The 21,352-nt window shown below is 39.7% G+C and overlaps 1 protein-coding gene across 2 annotated transcripts in view; it reads right to left on the reverse strand.

The window, feature by feature from the left end:
* syne1a (spectrin repeat containing, nuclear envelope 1a) overlaps positions 1 to 21,352 on the reverse strand; it is a 140,079-nt gene that overhangs the window by 101,918 nt on the left and 16,809 nt on the right. Inside the window, exons 3-26 of one of the 2 annotated variants that reach the window (XM_055016112.1) lie at positions 16,643 to 16,738; positions 15,855 to 15,938; positions 13,962 to 13,982; positions 13,603 to 13,695; positions 12,258 to 12,439; positions 11,914 to 12,110; positions 11,210 to 11,322; positions 10,703 to 10,741; positions 9,356 to 9,463; positions 8,801 to 8,938; positions 8,037 to 8,201; positions 7,632 to 7,744; positions 7,231 to 7,399; positions 6,928 to 7,024; positions 4,819 to 5,024; positions 3,931 to 4,095; positions 3,611 to 3,763; positions 2,884 to 3,027; positions 2,558 to 2,734; positions 1,584 to 1,742; positions 1,178 to 1,342; positions 845 to 979; positions 408 to 569; positions 65 to 273 (exon numbers count right to left, since the gene is read on the reverse strand). In XM_055016112.1, the coding sequence (XP_054872087.1) occupies positions 65 to 273; positions 408 to 569; positions 845 to 979; positions 1,178 to 1,342; positions 1,584 to 1,742; positions 2,558 to 2,734; positions 2,884 to 3,027; positions 3,611 to 3,763; positions 3,931 to 4,095; positions 4,819 to 5,024; positions 6,928 to 7,024; positions 7,231 to 7,399; positions 7,632 to 7,744; positions 8,037 to 8,201; positions 8,801 to 8,938; positions 9,356 to 9,463; positions 10,703 to 10,741; positions 11,210 to 11,322; positions 11,914 to 12,110; positions 12,258 to 12,439; positions 13,603 to 13,695; positions 13,962 to 13,982; positions 15,855 to 15,938; positions 16,643 to 16,738 (3,290 nt within the window). The remainder of the gene's footprint in view (positions 1 to 64; positions 274 to 407; positions 570 to 844; positions 980 to 1,177; positions 1,343 to 1,583; positions 1,743 to 2,557; positions 2,735 to 2,883; positions 3,028 to 3,610; positions 3,764 to 3,930; positions 4,096 to 4,818; positions 5,025 to 6,927; positions 7,025 to 7,230; positions 7,400 to 7,631; positions 7,745 to 8,036; positions 8,202 to 8,800; positions 8,939 to 9,355; positions 9,464 to 10,702; positions 10,742 to 11,209; positions 11,323 to 11,913; positions 12,111 to 12,257; positions 12,440 to 13,602; positions 13,696 to 13,961; positions 13,983 to 15,854; positions 15,939 to 16,642; positions 16,739 to 21,352) is intronic. The other variant, XM_055016111.1, reaches the window with a different exon arrangement.

Here is a 21,352-nt window from a genome sequence, read left to right on the forward strand (position 1 = left end):
ACAATAAGTTTCGGCTTAAAGTAATCGATAAAAGTTGTTGGAAATAGAGTCTTTATTTCTTTACCTTTCATTCCACTCTTTCCATTTATCAGGGTGCTGCTCCAGTTTGAGGTGGGTGCTCCTAATTTGTTCTGTAACCTCTTCTACACCCCTTCTAGTTAAGTCAAGCGTTCGATAAGCCATGTCGTTGTCAGGCAACTTGTGACACAGATCCTCCATGTTTCTAATCCTCTTCTCACACAAAGTCAGAGGTTTACGTTCCTTGAAGAAAGCCTGAAGATAAAAAAGAAGGAAATGTTGGCATGTGAGAGGCTCTAGAATGGCAATGATGACAACGTAAAGTGATTTTGTCTTTCTCTCACACTTAGTTTAAAATGTTTTAAGTTTCTACCAAATCCAAGGCTCACTCTGTGCTCTTTGATCACTTGCTCACTGGTGCAGGTGCCTGACAGGGCTTGCATTTCTCTGTGCAGCTCTGTTCGGCAGTCTTGTAGGATGACAGCCACTCGACTTCGCTCCACTTCCACCTTTAGACGGAGCAGGTGAGATGGTATTTCACCTTGGATGTCCTGTAGGAAAGACAGAGGAGACACAGAGCATTGGAGAGTAGCATAGTAATTTCAGTGTCATATTTTATCTGTCAGAGGAAAAATATCTCTTAGAATGACTGCGAATAAACACAGAGAGGGTCGCATTTTAATATAACTAGTGCATGTTAATTGGAAACAGACAGGAGGGATCTCTGTCAGTGTCAAAGGTCTTCCTGATAAGTTAATGTATTGGCTATCTGCCTCCTGAGATGCACAGTAATTAGTGAGAGTGTTAAAGCACGGTGACCCCTGACCTTCCAGTGTTTGTGCAGCCTACGGACAGTTTCTTGCAGCCCCTGTTGCTCCTCTTGTGGCAGGATGTCTGTCAGCTCATCACACGCTTTCAAGAACACACTCAGCACCCGTTGGTCCAGTTGACCAAAAAAATCCTGCAGCATAAAAACACAGGACTAAAATAAGAGAGGCCATCAACATTTTTCTTCTAGGACTAGAGGAAACAGATTAACAGATAAAGTTGAACAGTACCACTATACCACCTAAATGCATAAATTGCTAATAGTAATGTTTTTGCAGGTTAGCTATTCCTTCAATGCTTTATTTATAGCAGGATGCAGATGTGATCTTACAGTGTGTTTCTTCAGTAATTCCTCAGGATCTCCAGTCTCTCTCAAGCAGCCCTGAGCTCTCTTCAGCACTCTCTCCAGTTCTTCTTGTGATTCCTCAAACCTCATCCTCAAGCAGTTGTTGGCCTCTTCCTGCCTTCTCCATTCCCCAACCTCCTTCAGCAAAGCCTGAGAGGATGGAAGGAAAGCAGTTGTGATCGTAATGGGTCTCTTCGGTAATACAGTGTAATTACATTATTTGTCTTACATCAAGCAAATGAATAATGAGACACAGTTTAATCTGCACAGCTACCTCCTGGGTGTTTTGATATTCTTGTAATCTCTTTACTATAATCAGCATTGTGGATAATGCTGTCTTCCTTGTGGCATCCTGGTATGTGTACATGTACAGTGTATGTATCAGACCAACCTGTGCTGAGCCTTGTATCTCTGCAACTCTCTTTTGCAGCAACGACAGGTCGAAGTTCCGGAGCACCTTACTGGTGGAGAGCATCCTCTGAATGGTGTGGTGGTTCCTCTCAATCACTGACAGACATCGTTTACAGCTTTGCTGCTGGTTTAACAAATCCTGAGACAATTGGGAAAGAAAGCCAACACAAATACATTCAGTGCGTTGATAGTAAAATAACAAAATACTGTAAAAGTTGAGTGTTAATTTAATGCCACAGGAAGAGTAGCGACGAACACAAAACAAACACAAAAATGCAGGTTTGGACACCTCCTTGCTTACTTTTACCATTTTCATCAATTTTACTGAGCAGAGCGCCTTTAAACAGTTATCCAGTTTAATCCAAATGTCTAGACTACTTATTAAATATTTTAAATTATTTTGATTTTATGCAAGATATTAATCATAATTGTCAATTCACTGCATACCTGACTTCACAACAGAATAAAAGCGTAAATACTCCATCCATCCATTATCTATACACCGCTTAATCCTCACTAGGGTCGCGGGGGGGGCTGGAGCCTATCCCAGCTGACTCAGGTGAAGGCAGGGGACACCCTAGACAGGTCGCCAGTCTGTCGCAGGGCTACATACAGAGACAAACAAGCACTCACACATTCACACCTACGGGCAATTTAGAGTAATCAATTAACCTCAGCATATTTTTGGACTGTGGGAGGAAGCCGGAGTACCCGGAGAAAACCCACGCATGCACAGGGAGAACATGCAAACTCCATGCAGAAAGATCCCGGGAAAGCCGGGACGCGAACCAGGAATCTTCTCGCTCGCTGCAAGGCGAAAGTGCTAACCACTACACCACTGTGCAGCCCGCGTAAATACTCTTGTAGTAAAAACAGGTTTTTGCTTTCCAGGCAAGCCTCTATCCAGTACCCATTTACTGGTAATTTAATCATTTCATTGTCATCCTAACTAACCTGCCACTTGAGTTTTTGCTGAGCCTGTGCCTGTGAATCTGGATCTCGTGCAGCAGCAGTGATGCGACTAGCGCGCTCCAGGGCCTGATAAAAAGCATTGATGTGTTTCTCCATCTCCTCCAACAGTGGCAGAAGGACATGACATTCCCTAACCAGAGAGGGACACCGCTCTCTCACCTGGAGACATATAAAACAGGCCATTAAACAACGACACGGAAAATTAAAAGGATTTTTAAAAAGACTTGGCAGGAAGAGAAAAGTGTGGTTTTTTTTTTTTTTAAAAGATATTGCACTGCCCTTCATGTTTAGCCTTAAATAAATCCTACCTTGCTCAGCTGATTTTTGGCTGTTGCCATAGTTGCCATGACCCTGGCAGCCTCATCCTGCAGTGCATCCTTGGCAAGGAGCTGAGCACTGCGGGCAGCCAACTTGTATTGTGTCTCCATGGCAACAACCTTTTGTTTGGTCTTCTAAGATGAGATGCGCAGGTAAAGGGTCATCTTACACATTCTTAAATTGAATGCACATGCATCAGTGTTGCTTCTGGCTACAAAAACTACATGTCACATCATTATTTTGTTTACAGTTCTGTCATCACAGCAATGACATGCAGCTTTTACTAATTCAAAGTTTATGAGTCTAAGTTTCCTAGGAAGTAAAACCAACTGGGGAAGATAATGACATTATTTTCTATATGAATGTTTCTGCCTGGGGAGCTCTTTGACAGCTCTGTCTCATTACAGTCCAAATGATAATGTAATCATGATCTAATCAGTGCATTATTATTCAGCTTGTGATTCACTACCCACAGATTAAAAACATATACCTGGAGTTGTGATCAGGGTCTGTGTAATGTTGAGTTTCTAAGGTTTATTAGACCCTAAATGCTGACTAGACATTGAACATGCCAGTAAACTGGGCACAAATAATGACAATGAAACAGTGTCAGGTGAATCAACAGAAATCCTTGCAAATACATTGGGTTGTACTTGTACTGTTGTGCTATCCTGACCTTTACATGTGTTAGACAATCTGGCTTTTATCTTCCCTCACCTCCACTTCGTGTAGAAAGGCTCTAACGTTAAGGAATGATACTTGAACAGGAGCATTGAGCGTGGATTCTGCTGTGTCTAGCAGCTCTTTCAGGGCCCAAACAGCCTTCAGGTGGTCTTTTTTCCATTTTTCCAACTCATCTGAATGGGCATACTGCAGCGAAAAAGAAACATCATTCAGAATGTGAGAAATGTACAGTTGTCAGGTATGAATCAATTTGTGTCAAACCAAACTAAAAATAAATCTGTCTCATACTATTTGATCTAATTCTGCTTTTTTGTCTGACACAGTATTTTAAGATGTTATGGTTTATTTATTACTTGTTTGACTTTGAGGAACAGATCTCTCCATCGTCCGTTTAAGAGAAGTAGCTGCTGCTTGAGCTCGAGTGACACAGTCTCATCACATGTTTCAATAAGAAAATTCCCTGCGTCGTTCAGGGCTGCATGCTTATCCATCCAGTGGCTGAGATTCCTGAAAAACTCCTGGAAGAGAGACAGGCTCATTAAAAAAAGAAAGAAAGAAACAAAGAAATTAAGAAAAACAAAGAATGAGTGTCAAAGAAAGAAACAAAGAAAGCTAATCAAAAAAGAAACAAAGAAATGGATTCAAAGAAAGAAACAAAGGAAGGACAATAAAAAACTGGGGTAATTAGCTGTCTAATCCTTGGTGGGGATGTGAATCTGCGGTAACCATGGCAATGCAACAACAGGAATATCCTCCGTGGCTGGTTGTAAGTCAAAGAGATCATTTGATACTTGAGTGGAGACTGCTAATAGGATTCCACTTACAAAACTAAATGCTGGTAACTGGGCTGACGTAAATTTGATACCTACAACTCCGAGACATCTGAGTGCATCAAATACATGTCTATATGAGGGGATTTTTAATCAGCTGACACACACACAAAAAAACAAGTATAAAGATGAGTTTAATTCAGTATTAAAGTCCCTCTTCGGCCATCAGTTACACCCCTTAGAATTTGTCTCTGTGTTTCAAAATTATTAATACATTTGGGAGTTTTTTCCATGAAATAATCCCCTCATGTCTTTAAATTGCTCCTTTATACTGTACAAAAGTATAAAGTCTCCAGATCCATCCAGCAGTTTGACACTTATTTTTACTCATCATGTGTCTTCTCAACATATGAGCACGATAACAAGGTAAAAAATGAGACTTTCATTGGAGTGGGTCTTAGAGTCTCATACCTGTTTCATGTTTTCTGGTTGGCTTAGAGCTTCCTCTGCATCCTCCAGCCAGGCCTGTAAGGAGGCTACAGTGGAGGTGTACCTCTCCCAGTTGGACAGCACTTCCTCCAGCATGCTCCTCACACTGCGGACCTCCATGGACAGACTCCTCCACTGAGTCACCACCTCCCGCATGAACCTGCGCACTCCCATCTCACCGTCATCCGCTGAAAGAGCGATAAATCAAGTTTAATAACAATTATACTTTGAGGACCGCTATTACCTCTGTTACTACTAGTAATGTTGCTAAGAACATCAGTCTTAGCAAAACAATACAGACAGGAGTCATCATTATGATCTTGAATATTTATTTTGAATTATTTTTCAATATTTAACATTTTCAATTTTTTTCTGACTTTATATGAATTCCGTGTGAAGATAAAGTTGAAAATGCATTTTCTGTCTTACAAATGAAAAGTTGAAGTAGCCATTTAGCAGCTACATATCTGTTTTGTCTGATGTGACCAACAGCCTATAGTGACTAACTGTTTTTGAGTATGTCTGATCTCATGTTACTCTTACACCGTGTTTTAACTGTCACCTGTTAATGCTGTTTGGCAAAGGTACATAGTTTTGCTTTAAGGCGCAGGACAGATGGTACACATGGTACACATTTTCATAGCAACATCAGATGAAAAGCATATTAAGGCTGATGGAGCAACATGCCTTTGCAGACAAATCTCTGACCCCAAAAACTCACTGTAGGAAGATGCATCATCTGTGCTAGGCATTTATTTGGTGCAAACTCTCCAGCCTCATAAGTCCTCTACCATAGACGACTGTCAGCTAGTGCAAAAGTGTGAAAGAAATAAACCAAAAACAAATATCCAGTTTCAAATAGACATGGATCAGATATCAGAATCAGATCAGTACAATATCTTAAAATGTAACCCTCAATTTACTATAATGTCAAACTAAACTTGTTAAAACACACAAATAGTCTCACATTAACCCGATCATAAGTCTAGATGTTAACTATAGTACCAGCAGACTTGGTTGTATATTTAATTTGTGGGGTGGGCGAATCAAACCTCAGACGTCCTGATTTCTCGCCACACCTCACTTCTCTGCTCTGCATACCCTAAAGCAACACAACCCTGAAAACTAATGAAACCAACAAGCTAGCTCAGTTTTCGCCCAGAGACCTGCCAAAGTGGAGCAGCCCCTAACTAGCAAATGGGGTCGTATTCCCCATCGAGAGCTTGGAGTGGAGGAACCTCATTTAGCTGTAGCCTGCAGACTCTCCTCTATTACCAAACTGTAAAACCAGTCAGGGGAACACTGAGAGGCTGCAAGAGAAACCCTCATTGGTTACTGAGTTGTTGAAACAGTAAAATAAAGTTGAGATATAATGCACAATTTTCAGATATTCAGTGTCAGTAAGAACACATTTGGGGATGAATGATAAATTTAATATAAAAGTAACATCAAAAGAACGCAATTAGTGTTGGACAATATGACATTATATATCATATTTATTCCTTTAATGTCTCTGGTCATATCAGATCACTGTGGGTCACGTTCTTAATGAATGAGTAGGACAGCTTCATTGCAATATTGTAAATGTTATGTGATTTTGGCATCATTATAACGAAGCTCAAGCTACAGTTTCGAGTACATTACTGCCCTGTTACTAAACTGCATATATTAAGTTTTTCAATTGAGTTACAACAAAATTTATCATATCATGATGTAGTGTTATTATTATGTATAATGATATATATGATTTTATTTCTGTTACCTACTCCTACCTTCAACCATTAAAGTGCCTATTTGGTCATTGCTTAAACCCTAAAAAATCCTCTTTGTGTGCCAAAGTTACATATTTGTTTTTGTCCTCTGGTGATGTGTCTTCCAGCATATAAAAAAAACAATGGACGGATATGTCAACAAGGTAAATAACTTGTTTTTCACCTTTAAATAAAATGTATATGTAAAACAGGAGAACAACTGTAAATATAAAGAAATATTAGAAAATATCCAATATAGAGTATGTATATTATACATATAAACACACATCTCAGACATTTAATTTGGTCTACATTCAAAAGTTATATTTTAATCTCTCACCTGAGCTGTCAGCACTGACGTAGGCCTCAGCAGACTGTTTCAGAGTCTGAAACAATGCCTCGTAATTTTCAAAGAAACAATGCTTCTCCACAAACGACTGTTGAAGACAATAGGAAGTTGTTATTGCATCTGAGTTTACGTTGATGACATTAACATCATAGCACTGACACACAGCAATAGAACAACTCATCCCATACGATGTTTAATACCCAAAAATTAAACAATAAAGCAAGAAAATTTTTACATACATGCAAAGACCGTTTAAAAAATCAACTAATATTTCAGTACAAAGTCTGAACTTACAATATAGTTGTGGAGCATCAGTTCTACAGATTCCTGTTGGCCATATTTGATGATCCAGGATTTCAGCTTAGACTCGGCCAGCGTGAGGAAGGCCTGCATGTGGTGCTTATTCTCCAAAAATTCCATTTTAGCCAGGTGGATGCTAGAAGATGTAGAGACAAAATTCATCCTAAAAAAAGACAAAGTTCATACAGAACATGAGACCTATAGCTTGACCTTAACATTCTACTGCTCCTCTGAACAGCAGAATATGAAACCATGCCAAGTCAGGTGGTTCATATAATTCCAATACTGGATACCTGTCAGCAAGCCTTACTATTGCTTAAAGTGAAAGATAAATAAACAACTTATCTCTGTTTCTGTATTTGGGCTGTATTTTCTAAATATCTTGCACTGGCTACCTCTCAGCCATGTCTTGGAGCTGGTCTGCGGGAACAGGGACTCCATCAACACTTCTGTCTCTATGGATTCTCTGAAAGACTTGCTGGTGACTTTCCAGGCTCCTCAACACATCCTGCACAATGCACCGCAAATCACAAACACAGAAACACATATGAAGAATACACAACAAATACAAAGATAAATATGAAATACTAAGAACTGAGTAGATGTTAGGTTTAGAAGATATTAGGACAATTTAAAAACAATATGCATGGTGATATACTACTGTAAACTGTTATTATGCCAGCACAGCCCCTTTAAAAGTATTAGTAATTGCATATCATGTGAGCATCACCGTAGTTTTTCTATTTTTCACCGGAAAATTGCCTCTCTCCTTATCTCTCTCTGTGTGGCTCCATGCTGACCTTGTGCTGTTCCAGAGCTCTGTGTACAGTGGTGGCTGTGACGTCATGTGCCTGTTGGACAATAATCTCTTGTCGCAGGGCTCCTTCAGCCTCGTGCAGCCATGCACCCACTGCATCCAGAGGTGCTGGCAGACACCTGTCTAGCTGAAGATGCCAGTCCAGGAGCTGAGATAGCAAAAAGCAGTTGAGGTGTCAAAAAAAGACACTTAATGAAGTCTTGACACAAATAATTCATATTTTTTCCTTTTTTGGTTTTAATTCATGGATGGTAGATGAAGACAATGACAGGCCAGGTCTTTGCATGGAACACAAAAATGTCTTCGCTGCTACAGTGAAAGTTCAAAAATAAAAACACAATAATTTAAGATAAAACATACTTATAATGTATACTGTTAATCACATGCTGAACATAAACAGACCATACGGATATTTTATTGATTGCTTTTGGTCCATAAATTTGTGTCAGCCCAATAAAGGTGAAATGGAATCGATTAATCTCACATACATAAATGATACGATCGTAAGGTTTAATATGAGGTCATTACTGCAATCAAATAATTCACACTTCTCATAGTGGCTGACAAGGAAAAGGTCTTTGTGTCGGTCAGGATATTTTTACACTGGCCTTAAAGAGAATCTATATATGTGTTCATTTCTATTTTCTCACTTGCCTGAATGGGGAGACTAAGCCATAATTTACTAATTGTTGTCATGACGACTCTGTATGATTGTACAGACGAGCTAGATGGAGGCTCTTCTCTCACCCTATTGGAAACCCTTTCCCAGGCCTGCTTGACCAGAGCCTGATCCACAGTCAGCATCCCATCCTTCTGAGTGGACTGCAGAGCCCCTTCAACCTGCCTCCTCCTCATTTCCAACTGGACACGCAGACTCTTGAACAACTGAAAAAGAAAATTAAGTGATTTACAGTTCTTGATTCCCAAAGAAAGGCTGTTCAGTATTCAAGTAATACCATAAAGACATCAGCACTTCTTCACAGGTCACACCCATTTCCGATTGGTACCTAATCAGACACTCATAAAATCTCTGGCTAATTGCCACTAAATACTGTCCCCCCGTCTGGCTCCAGAATCTCAGACTTGTACAAAGAAAATGAGGATATCCCACATGCTGCTGAATATGGAATTTATCCCGAGGCTTGGTGAAATAAGCCAGACTGAGTGAAAATATGACGGCTGCTGTCTGATCCCCACAGTGTAATGCCACTGATTAAGTTAATAATAGAAGCGTGTGTGCCCGGTGTGACCACTTTAAGCTGCCACACACCCACCCACACATACACACACACACACACTAACCTGGTACTGTTGAGAAAGATTGCCCTCAGTCTCCTGGGCCTGTACTGCATCTCTCTCAAGCTGGTCGAGCCACATTTTGAGCTCCCTCAGGCTCTTGCGCTGCTCTCTCTGGGAGGCCGGGATGGGGTGGAAGGGTGTACCACGGGTGGAGAGATGGACAAGGAGATTGAACAGTGCAAAGGGGAAATAAAAAAACAAATTAAAGTGAGAAGGAAAGAGTATCACAGACAGGGCAAGAACAAGATAGAGCAGAGAAAGTGATTAACCAGAGAGATGTTTCAGACATCAACAAAAGGATGAAAAGAAGAAGAGGGGGCAGAGGATGTACTGTTAAACATGTGTTCCCCTAATCCTCTGTTTCTCCCTGTGGGACAAAACGTCAAAAACCCACAGCTGCCAAAAACACTCAGCTTATACAGGGTACTTTGTCTAAGACCCCCTACTAACATTTCATTGGATTTTAAGTAACCATGACGATAATACTATGGTGCTCAAAAGATGTGCTTTAGACTATTCAGTTTGAGAGCTGTTCAGTCTCAGTCAGTTCAGTTTTATCACTTCACGATGGCTCCTGTAGGAAGTCCAAACTTTATTCTCTTTGACAGCTTAAGACATTAAAGCAGAATAAGTTGAATTCTACCAAGAAGCAGTGTAATATTAGTCATATTGTACTCACCACAATTTCTGCAAATATTTTTGTGTATTTATCTATATTTATCAGCAGCTGTTTACTTTATAATTTAACGCTTCTGTTGTTTTTGTGTGAAAACACAATGGCTAATTGACCCTCGGGACAAACATTAGCATGTGTGTGTAAAACACAACAAACACAGAAAGGCGTGTCAGTGGTTGGAGAGGCTTTACAGCACATTACCGGTCTGGAGACTTTTAATCTTAAAAAATAGGCAACCCGTATTCACATGCCTTCCATCAACTACACTGTATCAATGCATACTGCTGATGCCAGAGGCTTTCATTGTCATGCTAATGGTACCAGGAGCCATGGCACTAGGTGGTAACATTCATGAATGGTAATATCATATCTTATTACACTGGACTTCCTTTTGTTATCATGGCTCAGAAACCCCGGGGCAGGAATATCCCATCAGGTAAGATAAAGAGCCACTATTAGCATATAGGCTCTACATTGACATGAGAAAACAATGTTTAATCTCATCTTTACAATGTACAGTAGGCAGTGATATAGAAATCTAATAGAACAGCCAGAAAAATACGAATTAATCACATTTATATGGAAACCATGAATGTGCATGGTTGCTAATCGCATTGAGCTGTTGGAAATGATTGAAAGCCTGCCCTGGGACCTTAAGTTGCTATATAACCTACCTCCAACATTTCCTCTATATCGCGGGGAGCAACATCATGCTGTGGGACAGAGGCCAGCACAACAACCACAGGAAAGTAGTCACCATACAAAGACACCAGAGAGAAAGACAAGAGGAGAGATGTACAAAAAACAGACAAGACAGACATGCCAGACCTCAGCGAAATCCCACTTTTGTTTTAACCTACTTTAAAAAGTAAAAAGGTAGGCCTTACTGCATGAAGTAAATTGTGAAGTGACCAAATACAAAGTTAAACTAATTTTAAAAAATGCATTGAACGATAGATTTTAACAGGGTAAAACAAGTAACCAAAAGTATTTGGCTTTACACGCTAACTAAACAAAGATGGAATGTCATCTACTCTATGTATATTTATATATATCTTGGCAAAAGTTTGACACACAACTGGGGACATTTTATGAGAAAGAAAAAACACTGAGGATGCAGACAAAGAGAAGACAGCAATGATAGGCATATCCAGACTGTGACAAATCTGGCAGCTGGTTACCTCGTCCTCTGGCTGTTCCTCGGAGTCGCTCTGCTTTCGGTCAGTATGATGTTTCAGGAATTGAGCTACGTATGTCATAACAGATTTCTCATCTGGCTTGTCTACATCGACATCTGAGGAGGGAACCACATTAATGTAATCAAAAACAAATCAGGTGAGTAAAATAATGGCCAGTGATATGAATAGGTTTGACTGAAATAGACAAATGGCATCTCAAATGAAAACAATCTTCAGCACTATAGATCAGTGTCCAAGGTCTGCATGGAGGTTCCACCATGCTGAATCTCATGGCCTAATGGACCTTAATTATACTGATGTCAAGCTTGATTTGTCAGAGTTCATTCTGAAGGGCAGGCGTGAAGGGGCACAGATGGTGTTTGGCAGTGTTAGTGAAGTGCACAACTGATGCTATGACAGACCCATGATTGTATTTCTGTTTTCTGAAACTTTTTCTGCATTTGATGAGAAACTCCTGATTTAAGTTAAGTTAATTCATATTATTTGAGTGACGCAAAAAATAGGCCGTTTTCCATTAGAGACAACACAGCACAATACAAACAAACGGAAATATGACTATGAAGGTTACTGGATCTCGTGATGTTGTGGGTATGTGACTGGCTGATTCAAACAAACCCCTTTTCAGTTTGGTTTTAATAAATGTAATGACAAAGTCTCGAGGAAAGGCAATAGGAAATGTTATTTACCCTCTGGGTCAAGAAGCTGTGGAATGCCAAACTCAGTCTCAGCCAATAAGAAGGCCTCCTGCAGATTTTCTCGATTGGGTCTCCTCCACACACGCTCCATGTCAACTAGATTGGGCCGGAGGGCATGGATAACTGCAAAGAATGCTAAACCAGTGCGCCAACTGGGGCCAAAGTCTTTCACCTCAATCCCTAGACATCTGGAAAGGACAGAAGATCACAAGGTCACCACAGATAAAACTGAACAGTGGCTTTGGAAACAGATTTTACACTCAGTAGTCAGTGTACAAGGAAAGAGCAGATTTTTAACACATTTTTTGCAGATATTAGTAAATGTGTCTTCGTACTTGGTGGCTGTCTGCTGAACCCATCTCAGTAAGGCCTTCCTGGCTCCACCCTGCACAGGTGGGACAGGTTTCTTTTTGACAGGTGGGCTGGTGGCCTCAGTGCTGCTGGTGGAGCTGTCCAACGAGGAGGTGCTGCTGGACAAGGCCTGAAGTGCTGGTAGGCTAATGGTGAGCTCCTCAATCTGCAAAGAACAGGGAAAAAGTCAGATTTAAGACCCTCATTTGATGAAAATCAGGCGTTTCACCTTTTTAATATGTCCACATACAAGTAGTCAACACCACGGCTGAACAGGTCCACCATAAAACTGCTCTGTACCAATGACAGTCTCAAAAATATGGAATCGGATATCTGGGATTTGATATGCAACAAACCTAAGAAAGTAATCCTGTCAGCTTGAAGGGTGAGGCTTCTATAGCTACACAACCTGAAGTACACATCTAGGTGCTTTTAAATCAATATATGAAAACATTTACCCTTCGCTGGATAAACCAATGTGCAGACCTCATCTATAGACAAATTACTACATTTACATTTTGTATTGGTGCATTTGGAATTGTAAATGTTATAGTTTCCTGTAATTTTGACTATGGAGTTGCATTTTAAATAATAAATGAAACCTTATTATTATACTGGGAACTTCAGGTTATTATCCATGTGTGGGGGAGAAAAAGTATGTGTATAACTTGGGACAACAATTTAAAGTATTATTAGACTTCAGCTCCAGCCAGCTCATCAGTTGTGGAAGATTTATTGCTATGCACACATAATCTATCCTCAGTTTCTGCTCGACACAGCCAACAAACTGAGGCTCCTCACAGCTCAAAGAATCTGCAAATAAAATATATCCTACTGGCATCAATACTGAATGTCAGTTAGTGAATAAGTATATTATCCGGTGTTGTGCATTTCCTTTATCTAATATTGTCCTGGTTGCTGGAGTAGCAGGCATTTATTATGTGCTGATGCTGCTAAGAGACTGCCATATTGGGATGAAGTTCTTGTTGATCAGTCTAAATGTCTGAAATGCTTGGGGAGGCTACTGCTCATTTTCAGTGTGGCTGCTTTCAAAGATAGATTGTACAATTTTAAACGTCTCTTTAGTTGAAATTGCTTGTTTTTTTTTTTTGCAAGCTAGAAAACCTCACATTTTCTCTGTCTGCTTCTAAACAAGTGCACACTGTATATCATCAGCCATGTTGGTCCTAAGTTTGAAGCTCTTGTGGTGAGCTACTTAGTGATACACACACCATGAACTTTAGTGAGTATCAACTTTATTCACCTTGTTTTGTATCATTGCCTAACTGGCAAATAATATGCCAATCTATGTGCACAGCATTTAGTTACCTGGAAATAGAGGATGATGGTCCACACCAAGCCCAGAACAATAGATGGCCGTCCATCCACGATGTCTGTGGAGTTGATGTTCACTAATTTGATCTGTGTCAAAAAATAATATCCAGCATTAGAATATATCATAAACAGACCAAACAATCCCACATTGCAAACTACTCCAGTTTATTCAGTTGAATTTTACTAAAATCTCAAACATATGGATTACGTAAACACACTTCCTCAATCTGGTAAATTGGTCTCATGCATACAGCATGTTTCAGTATAGATGTTATACTCAGCACAGTATCAATCCTTACTCTATCTACTCTATCTCCTGAACAAACCAGAGCAGTAATGTTATGAATACTGACCGGAGATCCTCTGTAGGCAGACTGGGAAAGATAAGAAAAGAGGAGGTGAGAGAGAGGGAGTGGGAAGAGGAAGAGGGAGAGAGTGGGGGAGAGAGAGCATTTAGAAGTAGTCTTGATGTATTTGATTGAAAGCAAACGCCTCATTGACTGTGAGATAGTATCTCCGAGGTGAGATAACTTGAGTGGTTGGCTGAGAGGAGAGATCTATCACCCCTACACAGGCACCAGGGATTATATCCAGCAGAGAGGAACAGAAAGAAAGGGAGAGAGGGGCAGAAATGAGCAGGAAAAGGGAAAAAAAGGGGGGTGATAACTTGTGACATGATGAAGTATTCTATATTATCACACAGAGTTTTTTATTACTGAGGTGCTGCAGCACAACAGGTCATCATATGGTAATACCTGCCACTCCATATACGTAACCAAGCATGGAATAAGAGATTGGGGACAGGCAAGGCCAGTGGGATAGTGGCAGATAGGAATATATGCAATACATGGTTTCATATTAGACAACACAGCAGGTTATCCTGGCAAATCAAAACAGCAGCAAGAGGCAGAAATGGTTAATCGAAGTGTTTTGTGCACACGCAAACGCATGAGCAAATACAACACAGTTAACCATGTAGTAGTGGTTATGTCTCTATATAAAATATGCTAAAATAAAAATTATTTAAAATTGGTCAAGTGACTGATCAGCAAAACAGTTTAGAAGATTTCACTTTCCAGCTTATCAAATGTGAGAATTTGCTGCTTCCCTCTATAAAGTCGTCAAGTGAATATGACAGCATTTGTGCCATTGGTGAGACAAAACCAGCTGTTCTGGAAATCGGTGCTAAAATCTATTTTCTGTCATTTTACAGCCTTGAGAAAAAATAAACAGCTTAAATGACGATAAAAATAATTGTAAGTTGCAGCAATGGTTAACACTAAAGCTAAGAATTTAAATTCCCTGTTAAATAAATATACTAAAGGGATTCAACAGTTTCAAAACATGAGTTATTAATGTTAAACATTTCGATGCCAGTGCACACTCAATATAAGAGACACGCAAGAAAAAGCAATTGGATCTCTAAAATAAGATGTAAATCCGGTTTAAACGTACATCAGATTTACACACAGAAAATATTTACATTCAATTTTCATCTCACAGATTTACCAAGCCACACACACACAGACACATACAGCAGAGTGCCCACTGATGCCTCATCTCCAGACTGCAGATTACTGGTGTAGGATTTACAGTTTTAACCCTGTCACACTTGAGGAAGACAAATCAATGTCTCTGCAGACACCAGCTCATACTCATGGCTTTATTTATGTATATCCAAGGACAAGCCAGGCAAGGCTTTGAAAAGGTTTTACTAATCTCATGGAAGGGCAGTTGATGCATCTTGATCATTATATCCAAAACCGCACTGAGCGGTTTCTGGTGTAATTCTGCCAATGAAGCTGGGAAAAGGAATTGTGCTGTTTGTTTAAAAAGGAAAACTGGAGCAAACATTTAACTGCAAGTACAAAAAGATTTGTGCAGCAGACAAGTACTCAGAGTCAGTTGAAATGATAGAATTTGTCGCAGTAACTCAATTCTTACATTTTCAAGGAATTTCTCGTCATTTATAGACAGCCAAACAAACTAATTAAATTGTTTAATTAAGACAAAATATGAACAGCAAAAAAAATGGAATTTGTGCAGAAGGCAGAATATACTGGTTTCAGGATAAAGGAGATAAGTGGGGAGACGGAGACAGTAAGAGGCGAGGAGGAAGGGGGAACAGGTCACAGTAGGTCAGAATTCAATATTTAAGCCCACAAGGCATCAGATGAATAGGGAGAGCAGCAGGATGGGTAAGAGTCAGAAAAAAACTATATAAAAAGAAGGCACTGAACTCTTACCTTCCTACCCTCAAGGAATTTGAGAGCTGTACCGATGTTAGCGACCCAGTGGATCCTCTTTAGCTTCTTGCCCTGCTCACTTGGCTGGAAGGAAAAGGGAGAACAATAGATATGAACAGAAAGGAACAGAGACAGACAGGGAAAGACATTGCAGGGATCAAATGAAACAGTGCTACTGAAAAGAAGAGATGGTATTTTAGATACTAATGCATAAATATTAAATATTGCACATGTATGGAAATTTAGCAATACAGTTAAAACGAATCAAGAAGATAATAGAACATGGATGAAAAGAGAAAATATAGTTTGTGAAAAAATGTGAAAAAAGACACACAGGTCCAGTCAGAGCTGTGTTTGACTATTGGCAGATCAATAGGACGTAGACAGCTTAGACCTTAGGCAATATTGGCCAAGTAAAATCCTCAAGCTGTGTGTGTCTTTGTCTGTGTTGCATGTGTGTTTGTGAACTCTGATCCGCCCTCGTTAATCTGCGCTTTCCTACTCAGTTCAAACATCCTAATAAAACCGATCAATAAGCATTTCCATTTAATTGTGGCTCGTTTCACATGCGCTGCATTAAGTCTGAGGGTGTTTTGAGATTGACTGTTCACTGCTACATAACAAACAAGCCAAAATTACAGTTTTTCTCTTTTTCTTCTAACCAACCTGATCTGCGTCAGGTCAGCTTAGCGGGATCAAGCAAAAATGTAATCCAGCAAGATCAGAGGATGTAAGTGTTTGAAGTGTGTGGCCTAATCACACGTTGTAGAAATGACCATGACGCTCACCAGCTTTTGTCCAGAGAGGACTTCCAGCAGGGCCAGCAGCATCACACCATCCTTGATGTCCTCAAACAGGTCTGTCACCACCAGAGGCGGGACATGCTAAGCAAGAGAACAAATACAGTCATGTGAGGAATTCAGAAAAAGATCTTTAATTTCAGTCTTTTCACGTAATACATTCAAACAAGCACAAGTGGAAAGAATGTTTCATGTAGGAATGTTTTAGCTTTAAACACTGAAAATTAAATGAAAAAGCTGCTCTTTGATCTCAGTGCAACTGTATAATTTGAAACATCACAATTTTTTTGGAAGCAGTTTTTCAAGTCTACAAGAGATTTTTCAAAATCAGTACCTGGGAATTTAATTAGTTACATAAATTCATTGTTGACATTAACTTTCCTTGCCTTGTACTCAAACAAAGCTTTCTCAGTTTTCATGGAATGCAAAGATCTGAGATTTAAGTCTTAACAGCTTTGCCATGTACATAAAACTATGAGGCAAGCAGTGTTTTTTTCTGCACATTATCCCTCGCTAAGTGGCCTAGCACATATATAAACGAGGATACAATGCATATATTACACTGTAAGACATTAATTTTAACTTGTGAAACACGGATAAGGGAAATCCTCATAAGAAATATACTTGAAGCCCAAATAGAGTTTGGCGGTGCATGTATTACTGACAGCTAGATTCACATGTGAGCAAAAGCTCAGCAGACACTGAATGGGTTCCTCAAATCCTAAAATATGCTGATGATTTCAAACTCTATCCTTCCCAGTGACTTCCTCCCTGACCTGACACAGACTTCCAGACTTGAGGAAATCCACATATCTCTTTTTCTCGCCGACGCCACATCAAGGATTTCTCTTAAAGCACAGTCACATGCTGGGGCTGAGGAGAGGTTTTGGAGGGGAGGGGGGAGGCGTTCAGACGAGCGAACCATTCACAGGGAGATTAGCGGCAAAAGGAGTGAGAGAGGGAGAGAAGAGAGGGTGGGCAAAAGTGGAGATGTGTGCACGAGTGTGTCTGTGTTACCATGTGCGAGCGGAGTGCGTGTGCTGTGAGAGAAAAACATTTGCAACCCCAACATCGTGAATATGTGAGAGGGGTTTAACTGTGAAGAAAGAGTGGCAGCGAGAAAGATGATAAAAGGCAGAGAGAGAGGACACTAACCTTCCATCTTTCAAAATTAATTAGCAAACACAGAAGCTCTTCTCACTAATTCCTCTTCTAATGTCATTTTATGGTTTTGGATATTAGAATATTCAGACAGCACTTGTGCCCACATCATAGCATGACAGAAGAAGCACTTGCAAAGACCCTTCAAAGGGATGAATTATACCATGAGCTAATTGAAGTCAAATTTACCTATTTGTTCATTATAATCCCAAAGCTAATGAGGAAATTTCAGACTAATTACAAAATAAGAAAGTAATATTCATTTCCTCTGCTAAGCAACATGCGCTAAAAAAATAAATCAAGAACTTAATGAGCTAATTACATATGAGTGTCTGGGCCATAATTGATTGTGAGCAGAGGAGTTTGAGGATGCGTGCCTGCCTGAGCTCTCATGTTATTCCCCTGGTACACTTGACTCAGTAGATTCCAAAAAATCCACATCATAAAAGACACAGGGAGGGGCAGAAACAAAGAGGAGACTGAAGGGTTTCATTTTGAATTGCAATACATCCAGTTTGAAGGAACAATTGATACTAGAAGTCTATTGTCAAAATTTTTTGAAGATGAAGTTACAGTGAAAGGGCATTATATGCACATAAAAGTACCAATGAAAATAATTTGCAGTGAGGGAAATCATAGGTGGACAATAGTGCATTAATTAAAGGTGGAAGATGATTATCTATTTAAAATACTTTTACACACAGGCAATAACGCCACCACACAGAACTGGCAGCGGAAAAACCATCCAACAAAGGACAACTGGGCTACAAATGTCAATTAAATAAACTGAGTGGAAAAACAGACGTTTGACTGTCAAAAACTACGATATGAGCAATATAATATTGTACAATATTGGAAAAAATGAAAGACTGCTCCCATCCCACATATTCCACCAGAATTGTGCTGCCCATTTGAACCCCATGATTTTGCATTACAACAATGCTGATGTTTATCACCTATAGTTTACCATAATCCGCATCTCCAGTATTTTTCAAATTATGGGTATGGTTCTTTTTTTAAACTATTTCCAAATGCAATACATTAATTTAAATTTGTGCTATTTTGCATTGAATGCCGCTGCTTCTATTTATCTGTGGTCACTCTGTCATCTTGCTTCATATCTGATTGGTTACACATCTTGAGCAGTAGCCCCAATACTAAAGGATAATTGTTAAAAATGTTCTATTTTAATGAAATATATGTATAACATAAATAAATGGCATTTTAATGACACTTTGTGTGCTATTCTTAATTAAAACAATAAGATTTTCATTTTTACAATAAATGTATTAGTTTCAAATATCAGTTATCAACCTTCTTGATAACCCTGAAAAACACATCAGTCGACCCCCACATTAAACACTACGTACAGACAAACTGCAATGAAAGGGGTTGACTGACAAACCAACACTGCCATTGAAAAGACACTGCTATTGACCGTATCCACAACAATTTAACAAGGAAAGGAAAACAAAAAGGCTATGGGAAACATCCTGGCAGTTTAGTTAGCTCAGACCCATATTGTGTACCATGATTTGTTGTTTGTATTTAGTGTGCATTGAGGATGTCTCCTGCTCAATCCCACTGCTCCCACCCTTTAAAAAAAGGAGGGAGCAGTGGGGGACCAGTGAAGTAAACAGTGAGAGAGGAGCTGGGCTTCACTTGCTGCTGCCCTAATCTCAAAGAACACTTGGTTCACTGATTACTGTAGTAAAGCTGTTTGCCTGGAAAATGCCTGAGAGACGATGAGACCTCTGCTGTTCACACTGGCCACTCCGTAATTAAGCTTTAACCTTCTCAGAAAGGATTTGTCAAAATGGAAACTTGGGGTCCGCTCTCTGAATCCACCCCCCCTACACTTGTCACTCTACTGCAGAGTGCATCTTGAAAACCTACTATGCTTGAAAACTGAAATTGAGCCTTTTCAAGCAAAATTTTGAGGCAAGCAAAACTGTAACACAATATACGCAACTGACTGTCACCTAAAACAACAACTTGTGTTTAAACCACAACCTGCAAAAAAATAGTGCCCTGCCGCTCTCCTATAGTTTATATCTTTGGTGAGTTAATCTGGTGAACTACCCCGAGTAATGAGAGTCATTAATCTTCTGTATAAATTACCAGCTTCAATACGTCCCCTCTCATAGAAAGTCTTTGTCAGAGCTCATAAGACTTCTTTTGTTATACCTGTGGAGTGGAAAAGTAAGGGGGAGGGGAGTGATAGCGAAAGGAAGCCCTCATGCTATGTCTCAGCTCACCTAACGATTAATCACATACCTTTAGGCACTGAATTAAAGACCTGTGATAACTGGAGTGGCCTAATCATCTGCATAGCCCAGGGCATGATCTATCCCTGTGAGAGCAAAGCTAAACCAACTGTTAAAGCTTCTCTGTCTTCTTTCCTCTCTCTATCCTTCTGTCTGTCTTACTTCCATGCCATTTTCTTGCCTAATATGTCTCCTTAAATGGTGCTTTGTGGAGTAGTAATACATGTGAGAATACGTCTATAAGATACCATTTTATCTCTTCTAGTCAGAAGAACAACATCCTGGAGAAATGCACATCTTTATCCTTTGCACCAGTTTTAAGTGACTCTTCCCCCGACTCATCACAAAGCCCTCCGAACATTCGCCAAGCTGCCGTGACAACCAAGACATTTTTGAAGACAAATACAGGCCAATCAGTGTCACTACGGCAACGTCAGGCATCAGGTGAAAGGGTAAGCAGTTTCATGATGGACGAGGAAGGGAACAGCACCTACGTAATTTGATCAACTAGATGTGAGACTAGAGCAGTGAACAAATATGGTTATGAGCTGAAATCATCATGTGCCACATTTGCCGTGTATGCAGCTTGGAATCAAGGACACCGCTTTCAGAGCTAATCCCAAAGGTTCACTTTTTGAGACTTTACCAAGCAAAAAAAAACATTTCTCAGATAGAACAGACAGTGAGTTTTATAACTGTACTTTCTGAGATCTAATGTATCAGAAGGTGCATTCTACTCTTCAATAAAGATGGGCAGTAAACTAACTCTCACACCAGAAGAAAAACCTCTCTCTGATAATGACCAAATCTCTGAATGACTATGGATTTCTTCCTCCAAAGACTGGATCATTAAAACATGCTCTCTCTCTCTCTCTCTTTCTCGCTGTATCCTACCTCCCCACTCTGATATCTTGTATGAACATCCAAAAAGTGTGTTAGACTGAATGCTCTTTCAGAAAATACTTATCTCAAATGATATGAATTGACTGTTTATGTGGCATGTAACCCAAATAATAGCAAGCAGTACTTGCTAAGATAATTTGTTTTATGTAAAACCTTGTATGTTGTGTGCTTTTGAAAGATTTTAGTGTACTGCGTAGTAGGCAAAATTAAGCTTTATTCTCTTTTTAGCTAACGGCAATATTGAAATCATATTTGGAATATATATTTTAAGTATATACTTTCTGCTGAGTGATTGAGTGACGCGCTACTAACAACTATTCATTTCTCACATTCTTTCTTGGCTAAAATCCAGAATGGAATTTAAAAT

This window comes from Amphiprion ocellaris, chromosome 12 (assembly GCF_022539595.1).
Source record: "Amphiprion ocellaris isolate individual 3 ecotype Okinawa chromosome 12, ASM2253959v1, whole genome shotgun sequence".
NCBI lineage: Eukaryota > Metazoa > Chordata > Actinopteri > Pomacentridae > Amphiprion > Amphiprion ocellaris.